Here is a 14,539-nt window from a genome sequence, read left to right as displayed (position 1 = left end):
TTTCGCGATTCCATGTGTTCAAGACACTTTGTTGTGGACGCAGGCGCTTGCTTGATCCCATCGAACACGGCGCCATTGCCTACTCAGGACTGTGAGGGCCTGTCTACCAGCGCCTTGACGGCTTTCTCAGCTGCCATCAACCCTCGGCGGTCAACACCAGCCTCTGTTTAGTCTCGTATGATTGAGAATGCCAGTGGGTGTCCCCCATATTCCCCTGCGTTCAGGACCCTCTCCGAGAACAGTTAAAGATACAGTCACCATTGGCACGGAATTCACTTACACAATAACCGGTGTCGGTTTGCCTCCGAAGAACTCTGTGTTCATGCTGCCCGCCTCGGATCTTACCACAGGAGTGGCGTTTTCTTGTGGCGACGCTGGACTGGAGCCGTACTTTTTCCCTACCAGTGCGCGGGCGACGAGCGACACATCCAATAGAGTGACATTCACGCACATCGTCGTGTCTTCGGCCTCGAAATCTGTTCGCGTTTGCTGGTGTGGCGGCGACAACTGCACGAAACCAGAGGACTTCAAAACATCTGTCAGCGAGCTTGATGTCCAGTGTAAGTCCCATTTTGCCAGGGTGCGAAGCGATGTCTACCACTACCTCGTGAACACGTTCAGCAAGCCGCCCCTCTCAGCGCGGGGCTCTGCCCGTGCCCGGGGGTCACATGGGGTAGCCGAGTGCGTAGGGCAGTCCTTATCTGTTGACAGCAGACAAAGCAGGAAAGGGGAGTCTACTGCGGCTTTTGGCGCTTTCTACTGTGTTTAATGCACTGTCACGCACAGGTAGTGTCACAGGGCTGGCAAGTGGACAGGTGGTCTGCTGCAACGCGCTGTGAGGGGGGAGCGCGCGAGTGGCGTACTGCGGCGTTGGTCTCGGCTTGTCATCGGGGAACTATAGAACCGCACCGCCGGAAGTCGGAGCTTTTGCCGTTGCCTGTCAGAGGCAGCCCACGTAGTACACAGCCCTATTCCATCCGTCATTTCGTTTTCGCCGTCGTCGTCTGTGCGTGTTTTGTTTACAGACCCGAGCTTCGAACCGGTTTCGGCGATCATCGGCGGGACGTTCTCTATAACGTTGCGTGGGACGGTCCTGCGTCCCAATGATGCGGTTACCGTGATTTCTCCGACCAAGCAGTGCGGTGCCGAGGGCGCGGATCAAATGGACAGCTCCGTTGTGGACGTCCCAACAGATTCGCCGGTCACTGAACTCAATAACTTAGGAATGGCTAGCAGCGTTGAGGCCGGTGATGGTGGAACCTCGGGTGGAGACCTCAGTTGGTCTGCCGAGTCGCCTTCGCTTCTCTGGCGGTCGTGGCCCATTCGAGCCAAGGAAACTGCATCAGGATACCTTCGAGTCTGCTACTGTTCCAGCGAAGCTGGCGTCTGCACGGGCGCGAAGCGGTTCAATGTATGGGTCGGCAGCGTCCATATCCAGGGACCTTCGACCAGAGGCATTAAGATCATTCGTAGGTTCAGAATTTCAGCGACCGTGGCTGCTGGAGCTTTGCTGTGGAGCCAGTGTTGCAAAGCCGGAAGGCTGCATCTGCGTTCTTGGCGCTTCGGTGTGACACCTCAGACACTTTCGTGTTTCTGTCTCGTCGCCGATCGTCACCGCCAGTTACGTCGTGCCCTGTTGTGTTCCATTGTTCATTCACCTTCAGAAGTCGACGGCGAGCAAAAGCTTCAAGTAACAGGAACAGGCTTGTCACTAACGAATGAACTGAGAGTCTACCTGAGGGCGCCCGCCGCGTTGCACGGCGCCCGTGAAATGCGCCATCTCTGCGAGTCGGGTAAGATGATTCCTCGGTGGACTGCAGGCAGGCCGAGAATGACGCAGAAGAGAAGACTACGCGTGGCTTGGGCTGGCGGGCCCTTGATTGGCTCTGACTCAGGGCCAAGTAAGGTGCCAGGCGCAATTGTATCTCACGAATAAGGATGAACTACTGGTCACTCTGTGAAGCGCGAGCGGCGGAGGTGGCACGCAGACGTGCGGCTGTAGAACTTCTGCGACTCTTGGATCGGCACGTGTCTTTTGGAGTTCCACCCATTGTGCGAGGCTCTCTGGTGTAACCGCTGTGTTGCAGGTGCTTCAGGGTACGGAGTGGCAGTTTCGGCAGACGGGGTGAATTCTGAAGGGACGGAGGCGACGTTTCCGGTCAGTTTGGAACCCGGCTTTCGTTATATTCTTTGCTGGTCCGCCGGTACTGGTAGCGCGCCGGTGCCTGCCTCAGGGACAGCCAGAGTTGCTAGTTCCGCGGCTTCTCCAAAACTGGAACTGGCAGGAGAGGCTAAAGCTGAAGCAGAAGTTTCGACGCCCGCCCTAGTTCAAGACGAGATACAGAAAGCGGTGGGATTTATTATGCAAGATAATCAGTTGAGCGCAACAGCAGGAGACCCCGAGACACAGCAAACGCAGTCAGTCGAAACTGACGTCAAGAGCAAGGCAAAGTGGACGTACTTGACTCAAATGATGCCCACTGGTGAGTCGGATTTCGCGGAACGCGTACGGAGAGCACTTTTTGGCAGTGGGGCGCGGCTCACAGAGCTGGGAACCTATTTTATGCGTGAAAAAAGCAGACAGCGGAGATGCCCGTAACAGGCTGGATCGTCTATCAGGCAGCGGGGGTGCACCGAAGGCCTAGGGTCTTCTAAAAGAGGTGTTACACGGACAGAAGCTGAGGAGCCTCTGAACGACCGACTTGGTCTCTGCAGAGTCGCAGTGTTCACCGTAGACTAGCACTCTGGCGTTTGTTTGAAGAACCAGGCGCCGCCCCAGTGTTAATCTGAGATATTAGACAGCAGACGGAATGCCCCCGGGCTGTCGGATCGATGGGGTTGTTAGCCACGCCTCCTTTAAGCATTCGGCGAAACTTGCACACTCCGCCGTGATCTTACGAAAGGGTGGAAGGGTGCAGATGACCTGGTATTTCGGTTGTTGAATGTCGTTGTGTTGCACTGTGGTTCAACGCCAGGTTTTCGGCCGGGCCAGCTGTTCAAGCTCGTGCAGGGCTACGTTGGTGAGGTGCTGTACGTGCGAGGCTCCCCGGATCCGAATGAGGAGTACGTTGCCTACTTCGGTAAACCGGATATCGTGGCGGGATGTGACGAAATAAAAGACGCGCCGCACCTCACGTTCTCCGAAATAGTAGAGCGTGACCAGAATCACGTTTCTTTCAGGTAAGCCCTTCCGCCACGTGCACGCCACGATAAGCACCGCATGGTGTCATGGGTCGCCGCTGCTGAGTCGGATGCCACGCCGTGCGGCCAGTGCAGAGACATTTTGACAGCCGCTCTTTGCCACCACTTGGGAAAGGCACGCGTCGGAGTGTGGGTATAAGAATGCATGGCGATGCCGACGCGGCACTTCAGAGGGTCTTGCTTTCCCAAGCTCAGGGACTGACGCTGGAAGGGGATCTAACCCCCCATGACGGCCGCATGAGGCTCCTCCGCAGTTGAGCAGTTTTGGTTTAGAGGAGCTGTGACACATTATCGCCATTGGCGGCACGAGGTACGCCCTCAAGGCGAAAGGAGTTTTCGCGCTTTCCTGCGCCACTGAATTTACTTTTGCATGTCGCCTGTCGCTCGTGATGGTGCAGGATTGGGGTATGGTGTAGGTTGTCGACCGCTCTGGTTCGCGTTTGTGATGTATGTGTGTATGGGTCGGCTCGTGGCTGTCATCCCAGACTGTCAGACGCTTCCATTGAGGGGGTACTGCGGCGCGCCGTGTCCTTTCGGGGCGCAGCTCTTGCGCAGTAATATGACTGTGCAAACGGTCATGCGCGTGTACGGCTTTGTTTGCAGAGTCGCAAATGTCCCAGGCACGGGCATGTTCGCCGTCTGCGTATGTACTACGTCTAAAAGCGAATGCTATGACGCCGGCACAGCAACCGTGGTGCAGTTTTATTGGAAGACTGTGGCGGAGCTCGTCAACGACGACAGATTCTTCATGCTCCCATGCCACACACGTGGGCACGCTGAGGGGGATGCCGCAGGAGCTGCATCGTGGAGTTCCGATCGCGTTTGGCTGCCAGACGGTATGGGTGCGTGGTCGTTTCCCCTAGGAACGACTCAGATCGACCAATCGAAGTCTGTGACAATCCTCAGCCGCGTGAGCAATCTTGATGCCAAGTGGGTCAATTTTTACTCCCAGGTAAGCGCTGTGGGAATATCTCCTACTAAAGATATCTCAGTGGCAGTCAAAGTCACAACCGATGGCTTCCCAAGCTATCAGCTGGCCAACATTAGTCCGAGACGTGCTGATAGAGCCTACGTCGAGACCCCTGTTTTGCTGTTGGTTCGCTTTTTTTTCCGCCTCCGGCGTTGGAGATGTGTGTGAAGATTCCGTCGTTAGCGCCTCATAGGATTACAGCGCGTGTGGAACAGCATGAAGCGCCACCCCCCCCCCTCCCGGTTCTTCCAGGCAACAGGAGACTGAGCGTGGATCCGGTTAACCCGGACAAAGACTTCTGACCATAAGAAGCTGCTGGTGGCGGTTCTCGCTGCGCCCGTTGCTGTCCTTGCCGTTCTACAACGTGATGGTGTTATGTGCCTTGGCATATTCTGCAGTAGCTTGCGCCTGGCATCGAAGAACGTTTTGAGACGTGACACACATAAAGCGGGCAGGTATCCAGCTCTTTACGGACGTGTGAATATCCTGGTCTGGTGGTGTGTCGTAGGGCATGAGATCGACAGTCGCGTGTGCCGGGGACCAGCAGGAGCGGGTCTTCTTCCTCGGTCCTGGGAAGGTTTACATGATGAATCCAGTGTCAGGGGATGCTCCGAATCTTTCGACTGCCACCGGCGAAGTATTCTCGCATCCCGTGTTGAAGCCGCTGGACCTGGCAGTCCGAGAGCCTTACATCTTCTTTTCCGACTACGAAAGCCAAGTCATCACTACCATCAATATTCAAGATCCCTCTTTGAACCGGATGTTCTTCCCTACAAACCCTGTTATGCTTTTCTCGGCTGGTGTAGAGGTAAGGTCTTCTCCGTCTTGTTGAGCTCCATGGAGCAGTCGTGCCCTCTGCCGTACCAGTGGAGTCCTGTTGTGTGTGTCATATCGTAGGCGATGGATTTATTGAGTGAAAGGGGCGACGTTCCGTACTGCAGCCGTTCGGCGAGCAGCCCCCGCCGCATCTGCCGAGTGTGTACGAGGCATTTCTGGAGCTCGGGGGGCGCGCGACACTTCGGACACTGATTTGAACGCACATCCACAAGGCTCATGTTTCTGGAAGACCCGTTCGAAAAAATGTCAACAGCCACGGTGGGAACCGGCCTCTTCGCGTGGGCTTCCTGAGTCACCTGAGTTGAGGGCACCTGATTGGAAGGAACGCGCCTTTTGAGTGACGCTGTATCCATTGTCACACTCTGCATTCTGCCTCTCGCAACATGGTGCATCGTGCTCAGTGCGTGGATTTTGTAGAACTGGCACTTTTTCTAGTCACCTGCTGGCGGAACGGCATGTCTGCTTGCTCAGGTTGTCGACGTCGACGACGCCACCATGGCGTTGCTGGTAGCGGACACGTTCAACCACATTGTAGGGCGCCTCAACATCCCTCTAGCCCAAATGAGGGGCGCTCAGCAAGGGGTGACCGGGACTCCGTGGACCGCGTACTTCGGGACTCCAAAGACTGCGCAACACGGAACACATGGATTCTCGTATCCCTTTGCGCTGTCCAAGTATATTCCAACAGGGAAGCCACGCGGAGGCTCCTCAGCATCTTTGATTCTTGTGACTGAGGTACGAAATTGACGCGGTGGCTTCCACAAAAGGCGGCCTCTCTCTGCACCACCGTCCATCCGGCTGCAAAGGATGTGGTCTGTGTGCATGCGTCAGTTCCCAGCCACACGGATCTTTTTGCGTCACCGACACGTGCAGACGGATTGCCTGCACACATTTGGTAGACATGCGGAACCGCGCAGAAGCGGTTTTCGAGAGGCTGCCGAGCAGCAGTGTCGTTGCCTTCGCCTGCGTTGGATGTCTCGGCCGTTTCATGGTTGATCGCCGTACCTCTGCTCCCATGTATCCCAGTGGTTTGATGTTCGCCTTCAGTGTGTTGTGCCAGGGTGATATAGCGTCTGTCCATTCACTGAACACACATGCAAGATGGCGCAGAGCTTCCAGCCGTTTTTCCTCACGCGTGTAGGGTGTCGTGGGCTGCGGCTGAGCCGGAGGGAGGACCGCTTCTGCGGTCTGGATGGCGGGCTTGCATTCCGTAGGTGGTCTAAATTTCGGTGGACAAGGGTAGCGCGTTCTGTCCTGTGTTTCGTGCTTGTCTTTGAGCAGCTCGTGACGGACCGCCTAGTTTTCTTGAACGTCGAGAACAACAACCTAACCTTTTATCGGCAGATCAGCTTCGAGGGGCGCCATTTGATCTCTGGAATGCAAAGCTTCGGGGCATCTTTGTTGCTAATCGCGAGGACTTGGCCTCCATCAGTCACAACCGACGGTCTGGACGCGTTTGTGGGACTGCTGAGTTTACGGGATCTAATTGGCAATCTGTACTTCACTTATCCCGAATTCCGTACTAAGCTGCAGTCGGGTCTGTTCTACTCATTTGAGCCTCTTGTTACAGGTGAGTTCGTCTGAGCAAATCCCTGCTTGGAGCCGAGCAGCGCATTGCGCCCGCACCGACTCGCGCAGCTTTCAAATCAACAGGGGACCATACGGGGGTCTCTGGCATCTACATGTCTCCCGCTTTTTCGAAAGAATTGCGTTGCGCGTCGGACCGAAATCTGATTTATTGTCTTTTACGCAAGTTATCGCGGAAATGAGTGCTCAACCATATATGGGTTCGTGTTCTCGCAGGCGTGTGCACGGATTTCCGCACTCGGTTCAGTACTTAGGCGTCCCTCGCATCCGCGCCAACACAGTTTTGTTCGCTGGTTTTCCACGAGACTACATGCTCATTAGCAAAGCCTGGTGTTCCGTTTGACTGCGTGCAGCATCGTATCCATCGGCTTTTCTTTTATGGTCTTTTTTTTCTCAACAGGGCCAGCCATCCAGTTTTTTAGAGAGGAGAGGGGCAGCAACTTAAGTGAACTTGGCCTCAAGTTGGATCCGAAAACAGGAGTTATTTCTGGCACGGTCTCCCACACGGGTTCTTTCACAGTCTCTATCACCGGTGGTGATCTCCTCGAAACCTATACGTGGACAGTGATAGGAGACGCCAGATGTCGCGCTGGCGAATACTTCGAGAGCACCAAGAATGCATGCGAACTCTGCCCTGTCGGAACATTCCGCGACCAAGAGGCTACGCTTCAGGAGTGTCACACGATCAAGCCGTACAGTACCACCCTGTCGGCGGGTTCTACACAGCTTGCTCAGTGCCGGTGCTTGCCTGGCTTTGAGATCGGGTCTCTCGGTGACTGCCATCCGTGTGGCGCAGGTATGCGACGCTTTCGAAAAGTGCTGCGACGTCGTAGGGAGGCGGCTACTAGCAGGAATTCAGCGGAAGTTCTTGTGACTGAGCGCCGCTAATGTGGTGTCCACCGCCGGAAGGGCAGTGCTGTGCCGTCAACTTGCTTTCGAAGTCAGGGGCCTAACTACTATAACTAGCAGGAACTGAAGGTTTGTCGGTTGCTCCGTGTTTTTTTTCAGGTGCATACAAAGCTTCGATTTCGGATACAAAATGTACTGGACGTTGTCCGCCAAACATGCACAGCTATATCTTTGGAGCCGACAGCGAGGAAGCTCTTCTTTGCAGTTGGTAAGTCGCTTCTTCGGTGCTGCTGTGGCGGATCGCTGTGGGTTTCCCGTACACACTGGTTGCGGCAGAGGGCACATGAGTTGGATCCCATCATGCATACAGACTAGGATCCGGGTGCCTCTGTGGTGTTTCCTTCCGCAGTGACGCAGGATACTACTTGGACAACGATACGTGCAAGCCGTGCCCTCAAGGAAGCTATTGCGAAGGAGAGGACAGCCCGCCGACGAAGTGCCCAGAGAATTTCACGACACGAGCTACCGTCAGCAAGTCCCTCTCCGATTGCGTTTGCATTGAAGGTTACACGAGGCAGGAGGACAAGTGCGTCCAGTGCGATAGACTTTCCTACAAAGGCTCAATCGGGAATGAAGCGTGCACGCCATGTCCACAACCGGCGTCGAAGGGAGACACCGGTTCTCTTCATGCGTCAACGAACTTTAATGAAGTGCAGTTCACAAGCAGCACTGGAGCGAAGAGAGTGAGCGACTGCTCCCTCTGCGCAAGTGGCTTCTACTACGAAGCGACCAGTGGTGGCTGCACTCCGTGCCGAAAGAACTACTACTGTCCTGGGAAAGCCAGAGAGCCCGTCGCATGTGCTGAGAACGCGGCCACTGTGCTGGAAGGAGCGGAGTCAGCGCTGAACTGCAAGTAAGCTGTTTGGTCGAGCGTGTGTGATTTGCCAAGGGCAGGACCGGGCGTCTGGAGGGAAGGACATCAGCTGGGTCCGGTGTCAATGCGGAGTAGCTCCATATTTCCCGGAGGACGCTGCGAGGAGACCTGCGCGTGACCGAGCTCCTTTGCGTTTTCTTTCCGTGCTGTCCTCTTCGCAGCTGTCCCAAAGGCTACGGGAAATCCATGGACCGCAGCCCTGTGGACAATACGCTTATTTGCGTTGAGTGCCCGAAAAACACCTTCCAGCATCTCGACGGAATGACGATTGGCTGTCTGCCGTGTCCACCGTTCACGATGACAAAGACGACCAAGGCATCGTCTTTCAGCGCATGCGTTGCCCGTCCCGGCTACTTCCTGTCTTCCAGGCTGGAGCAGCTAATCTCAGATTCAGCGGGGCACCCATCGCTGATAGACGAGGCTGCGCGCCGAGATGTTGCTAACGAGCATTTGCGACGAGAATCGTCTGAATTCGCGAGCAGAAGGATGACGAGTGCAAGCGAGGAATTCCAAAACATTCGAACTGCTGAAAGCAAATACGAAATTATGGGCAGTTCTGCCCTACAAGAAGTGCATCGCATTTGTGAGGTGGGGACAGGGCTTATCTCCCGCGTCATGCCCGAAGTAAAGATGCGGATCTATACCCCGTCTTTCCAAACCTGTGTTTTGTCTTGCGTGCGGAACGTCTACTGTACGTCGCTGTCCTTCACCCAAGGAAGCGGCTCCTTCCTGTCGACCATGACAGCCGTGACGAATCATACTGGGACCTACCTCGTCACCTACTCCGTCTGCGAACTGCACTTCTATGGACCCGATTTGGAGGAGGAAGCGATTGAAACCGTCAATAATCCCTTCACGGACATGGTGGTACGTTGGGACTTAGTACCTTGCAAGCGGTACGCGTGTTGCGCGTACGCCCCGCACACCATATGAGAGGTCGTCAGCAGCGCAGCAAGAACCTGTTGGGTCACCTCGCCTTACGGCAACTAGGCCGGGAGACTGAGGACGACAGTAGATATTGGTCTAGAGACGTGCGGGTCGTTCTCTCTCTAAAGCTGGACGCATCTCTTGGCGTTTCCCTGTGTGCGGTGGGTGTGTGTGTGCATGCTGCAGGTCGGCGAAGGCATGACGGTGTCCTGCGCCATCAAGCGACCAGGGAAGGATATGACCTGGCGGCGTGTGACCTACGAAGAGTGCCCTATGAACGCCTACTGTCCCGGTGATCAAGACGGGCAAATCTACGAATGCCCCTTGGCTTCAGTGACGTTGGCGCATCGAGCGTCATCGTCAGACCATTGCAAGTGCATCCCGGGTTATCATCTCGTTGGACGTCAGTGTGAGCCGTGCAACGTTGGGACGTACAAGAACACAACAGACAATGCCCTGTGTGCGGAGTGCCCTGCTGGTTTCACAACCGCGGACGTGGCTAGCACGAGCGCCTATGAATGCGCGTGCACTCCTGGCACGTTTATGCTCCCAGCTCCCAATATGACCATAACGGCTCCTTCGGAGGAAGAGGCCTCATCCGACGTCACCGACAGCGAGAATCACGTTGAGAACAAAGAGCCTGCTGAGAACGAAGCGTCTGGTGACGAGCCTAAACAGGATCCCGAAAAACAGAGCCCTGAGGATGAACAAGTTTCGGTTGTCCAGCTTTCGGAGGGATTGGCTGTTCGAGGCGATCGCGGCATTTTACGAGGGCATCCGAGAGCGACAGGCCATGCTGGCTCAAGAAAAGACAGAATGGATACCTCAATCTTTGAGGAACGAGGTGTTACATTTGCCGAAACAATGAAAGTGCACTGGCTGGAGCCCGACATCCGCGAGCAGCTTGAGAAGGTCGTTACGTTGCATCAATGTGTCTCCTGTCACAAGCAAATGTACTGCCCGGGTCTGTGGTTGGACCCTCCGCTAAACAGTACCCACATGCCGCCTCAGCTTTGTCCAGACGGTGCGAACGTCCCTTCGTCGACAGTGCTTGCGGACAGTGTGGAGAAGTGTCTGTGTTTGCCTGGTTATGGTTTCGCTGGTACGGCTGCTAATGGGGAAGACGGCGAAAACCTCAACTTCAAGTGCGCAAAGTGCGCGTCAGGTACCTACAAGGAACTTCAGGAAAACGCCCCCTGCTCTGGAAGATGCATGCGAGACGCCGAAACCATTGAAGGCGCTGTTGCGAAGATTCAGTGCTTCTGCAAGATCGGCAAGTATGCTGTGCAGGCAAAAGATGCGGAAGGTATCATCACCTGCCACGATTGCATTGCAGGTGGTGTGTGCCCGGGTGGCCTGAAGACCCGTGCTCGACGCGCTGTCGAGGAAGACCACAACTTTGTAGACATCACCATCGACGACCATCAGGTGCCTTTCCCCAGTACAGGCTTCTTTGCTGTGTACAAGCCGCTGAACGCGACAACGTGGAAACCCTCTATGGTTCCAATGGTGGCGAGCTTCACTGGAGATACCTTTGTGGACTTCGAGGCCCCTCCGCCAGAGGATGAGGATTTGGAGTCGCTGCCTGGTTCTCTAAGTGGCGCGGCGGCGTCAGGTGAACCCGGCGTTGTCATTCCGCCGGGCTCCGGGCAGTTGCCCAGTGGCGAGCCTAGGCGGTCTCAGCCAAAGGAAGACGCCGTCGTCAGCGCACTGCAGCTGCGGGTGCGGGACGTCGATTTCATCGTCGAGAGCGCGCGCTACGATCGAATCCCCGATATCCATCCTTGCTTCGATGACATGCGGTGCCGAGGCGGACCGCGAAACACATGCGTGGACGGTTCAGCAGGGTATCTCTGCAGCGCCTGCGCTGAGGGGCACTCACAAGTGCGATACAAGAGCGGCTGCAACGCCTGCCTGTCGGTCTGGCTCGACACGTTGGTTTTTGTGTTGTCGCGTATCGTGGTCTGCGCCATCATCTGGATCATTGCATCGCTGAGCATCGTCGCGGTTGAACAGCAGGCATGCACCCACCCGGTTCTGGTTCGCATTTTGATCTCCAACATGTTCTTCTTCAGCATCTACGGGCTCATGCCAGAGACGACTCAGTCGCAGCTCTCTGAGTGGACTGGCGTCTACCGCGTCTTTTTCCTGGATCTGTTCTTCGCCACCCATCCGTACCTCAAAGTGTCTTGCTTCTTGCCGAGCATGGGCATTGAGTTGTCTGATGCGCACCAGTGGTACTGGCAGCACTTTTTCCAGATCTTTGTCCCCTTCCTGGACGTGGTGCTTCTTACCATTCTAGGCGCGATTGCGGTGACCTTCTACAAGGTTGTTTACTCTCGATATATCGACAGAGTCCGAGTGGTGCTGCACCAGGCGAGGGAGGCTCACGGCGATGACACGTGGACGGAGAGGACCATTCGCAAGGTCGAGGCGGAACGGTGTCTGGGCATGTTCCGGTATATTTCTGCGGATGATATGAGCGGCTGGAGAACTTTCCTGCGGCTTCTCGAAGACCTCATTCCCGCGTATACGGTCATCTGGTTCTGGCACTTCCCGACCTTCGTTGTGGAATGCACCACGCTGATGGGCTGCATTGACACGCAGTACAAGTCTGAGCCGCCCTTCAAAGTTCTCGCCGGTCTGCCGATTCAGGCCTGCAACATTGAGGATCCCTACTACCTCGCAGGCCTCTGCCTCGGAGGCGCTGGTCTCTTCGTGTGGGGCGTGGCGAGCATCGTTGCGTTCATTGCATACATGTCAACGGACCACAGCTCGGACACAATCGGTCAGCGATTCAAGCACGGGTTCCTCGCAAACGGCTACCACTACGAGTATCGCTGGTGGGAGGGGATTATCAGCCTGCGGAAAACGTGCGTCGCACTAATTATAACGATGCACGTGCATCTGAACAGTTCTGGGGCTCAGGAGATCTTCAGGAACTCCGCCAACCTCGCCGTCACGATGTTTTTCATCATGGTCCAGCTGCAGGTCGAGCCTTTCGACAAGCGCAGCCACAACTTGGCAAACCGCGTGGAATTCTACGGACTGTTGTGCAATATCGCGAACGGCATTATTATTCAAGGCAGCTACTACTTTGAGCTCTTCAAGTACTCAGGCGCCTTCCCGCTGGCGATCACGGCCTTCTACTACCTTTACGTTATTTGGACTCTCTTCGTCGAGTGGGGCCGCATGGTGATGATGAGACCGTATCTCGTCAACGTCCCGTCGTTCTGGCGTTACTACAACCGCGTCACCAGGTCGCTCGCCCGCCTCTACACTTCAGGAAATGCAAAGATTTACTACAACTACATCACGAAGGATATGGTCTTGGAAGCAGCTACAAAGTCGCGTGTTTTCCATCTGAGGCGACTTCTTTTGAGAAAGAAGAAAACAACGTATCGAAAGATCAACTACGAGAACCGAACGTATTTCGTGGCAGCTCTTCGAGACTCTCTCTCGCAGCTGGTTATTGCGTGGTGCCAATTCTCCATTCCGGGAGACTGGCTAGATTTCACCATCCGATACGCCTTCTGCTATTGCTTCTGGCAACGCTATCAAGACAACAGAAGCTTGCGGGTTCCGCTCGATCTAGAAGAATTCGAAGCAATCAAACCCACGCTGTTCTCGGATTGGTACTACGACAATGAACAGGGTGCCCAGGAGGATGGCGATGGTGACGATGGTGCGGAATCCTTGGAAGTGGGAGAAATCACCTTCAATACTGCAGAAGAAGATTTCCTTGATCTCATGCTTGACGACGACGTCTATGATGACAGTCCAATCACTCTCATGGAGCTTTACGTGGCCGTCCAGTCCATGCAGCACATTCCTCAGAGACAACTCCGGCGTCTCCACGTGGCATACCGTGAGCGCATGGCTCAGGCAGGGAATTCAATGGTACCGCAGCTACGAAAAGAGAATGAGGAGCTGGAGGTCGAGCTCCAAGAACTGAACCGTGCGCTCCAGGAGATGACAGCAACCGATGAGGACGCTACCGAAATCACGTTTTCTCTCCTCGATTTTTTCTTCACCGTGGAGATGGTGAATCAAGCGAAGATGGAAGTTGAGAGGCTGCGAGGTGAGATTGACAAGGAGATTGACGAGATTGAGAGAGCGCGCACGGCTAAGGCTATGGCGGTTCATTTGGAGTTGGGCATGGATGAAAATGCGGATATTGAGAGTCTGTTGGAGTCTATGGAGGCCGATGAACAGAGAGGGCGGGACGAGCAAGCTGCACGCGTCGGGTATATCGACGAATCGAGGAAGAGACTTGAAAAGAGGAAGGAGGCGCTGGCAGACCGTCGCGTAGCCCTGGGCATCGTCGGCAAACGCACACTCCAGATGAAGCGTGACGAAAAACGCCGCGCTATTGTGCGGCCAGGATCGTCTCCAACGGGAGAACAACGGACGCTGTCTTTGGCGCTGGGACCCAACGGGAAGGATTCTGGTGCGAAGCGGCGAATTGCGCTAAACCGAGGGCCGCCTCCACGAACCGTAGGTCATCTCTCCGAGAGATCAGATCTGCAGCACGGCCTGTCGCGCCCAGGCTCGGAGGTCTCCGACGCTGACGGCAAGCGGAGGGTTGGCGTGCATGTTCAAGGCGGGGCGAGAAGCGTGGAGGGCATCTCGGGCGAGTCGCAGCGCCGCGTCTTGCGGCCGGGCTCGCAGGATTCGGCCGCTCCAGCAGAGGGAAAGAGAACGATACGCCTTGGTTCTGACTCGGGTCCGGGTGCAGAGGCCACCAGTTCGGCTCCTGAGCAAGAATCGAAGCGAACTCTGTCGCTGAGTAGCTCGCGAGGCGGAGCTTCTTCAGGAGGACGCGGCGACACGGAAGCAGAGCGAAGCACGTCACCGGCGCCCCCGACTCCAGTCCGCCGGGTGAGCAGGCCTGGCGGGGACTCGTCAGCGGGGGCCGGTGGCGCCCCTGAAGCGCAGCGCAGTCGAGACACTCCGGCAGATTTAGGAAGTCGCCGCCGTGTTGGTGGACTGGGAACGCCGCGCGCGAGTGAAACGGCTGCAGGTGAAGCAGCGTCGTCAGAGGCCGGGGTCAGAGGGAGTCTCCCGGGACCGAAGCGTGCGGCGGTGCCCAAGGGACAGGGTCTCCCCATGGGCAAGCGGAAACTGGGCAAGTTCGGAGATGCAAAGCAAGACTAGACTGGTGAAAGTAAATCCGTGTATGGGCATGAACGCTATGCTCGTGAGGAGAACAGATCCGCGCTCGTGCAGCACTG

General features: G+C 55.8%; 1 protein-coding gene across 1 annotated transcript in view; it reads left to right on the top strand.

Annotated features, from left to right (window-relative positions):
• BESB_019000 (uncharacterized protein) overlaps positions 1–14,462 on the top strand; it is a gene marked incomplete at both ends in the record, with an annotated part of 34,326 nt that extends 19,864 nt beyond the window's left edge. Inside the window, 14 exons of the mRNA XM_029360609.1 lie at positions 225–560; positions 1,026–1,469; positions 1,665–1,793; positions 2,088–2,483; positions 2,976–3,180; positions 3,805–4,153; positions 4,680–4,979; positions 5,480–5,743; positions 6,290–6,578; positions 6,996–7,391; positions 7,604–7,712; positions 7,854–8,357; positions 8,540–9,245; positions 9,492–14,462. Coding sequence (XP_029215968.1) covers positions 225–560; positions 1,026–1,469; positions 1,665–1,793; positions 2,088–2,483; positions 2,976–3,180; positions 3,805–4,153; positions 4,680–4,979; positions 5,480–5,743; positions 6,290–6,578; positions 6,996–7,391; positions 7,604–7,712; positions 7,854–8,357; positions 8,540–9,245; positions 9,492–14,462 — 9,398 coding nt within the window. The remainder of the gene's footprint in view (positions 1–224; positions 561–1,025; positions 1,470–1,664; positions 1,794–2,087; positions 2,484–2,975; positions 3,181–3,804; positions 4,154–4,679; positions 4,980–5,479; positions 5,744–6,289; positions 6,579–6,995; positions 7,392–7,603; positions 7,713–7,853; positions 8,358–8,539; positions 9,246–9,491) is intronic.
• Between the last annotated feature and the right edge of the window lie 77 nt (positions 14,463–14,539).

This window comes from Besnoitia besnoiti, chromosome XI (genome assembly GCF_002563875.1).
Source record: "Besnoitia besnoiti strain Bb-Ger1 chromosome XI, whole genome shotgun sequence".
Lineage (NCBI taxonomy): Eukaryota > Apicomplexa > Conoidasida > Eucoccidiorida > Sarcocystidae > Besnoitia > Besnoitia besnoiti.
This window is presented reverse-complemented; position numbering and strand designations above follow the sequence as displayed.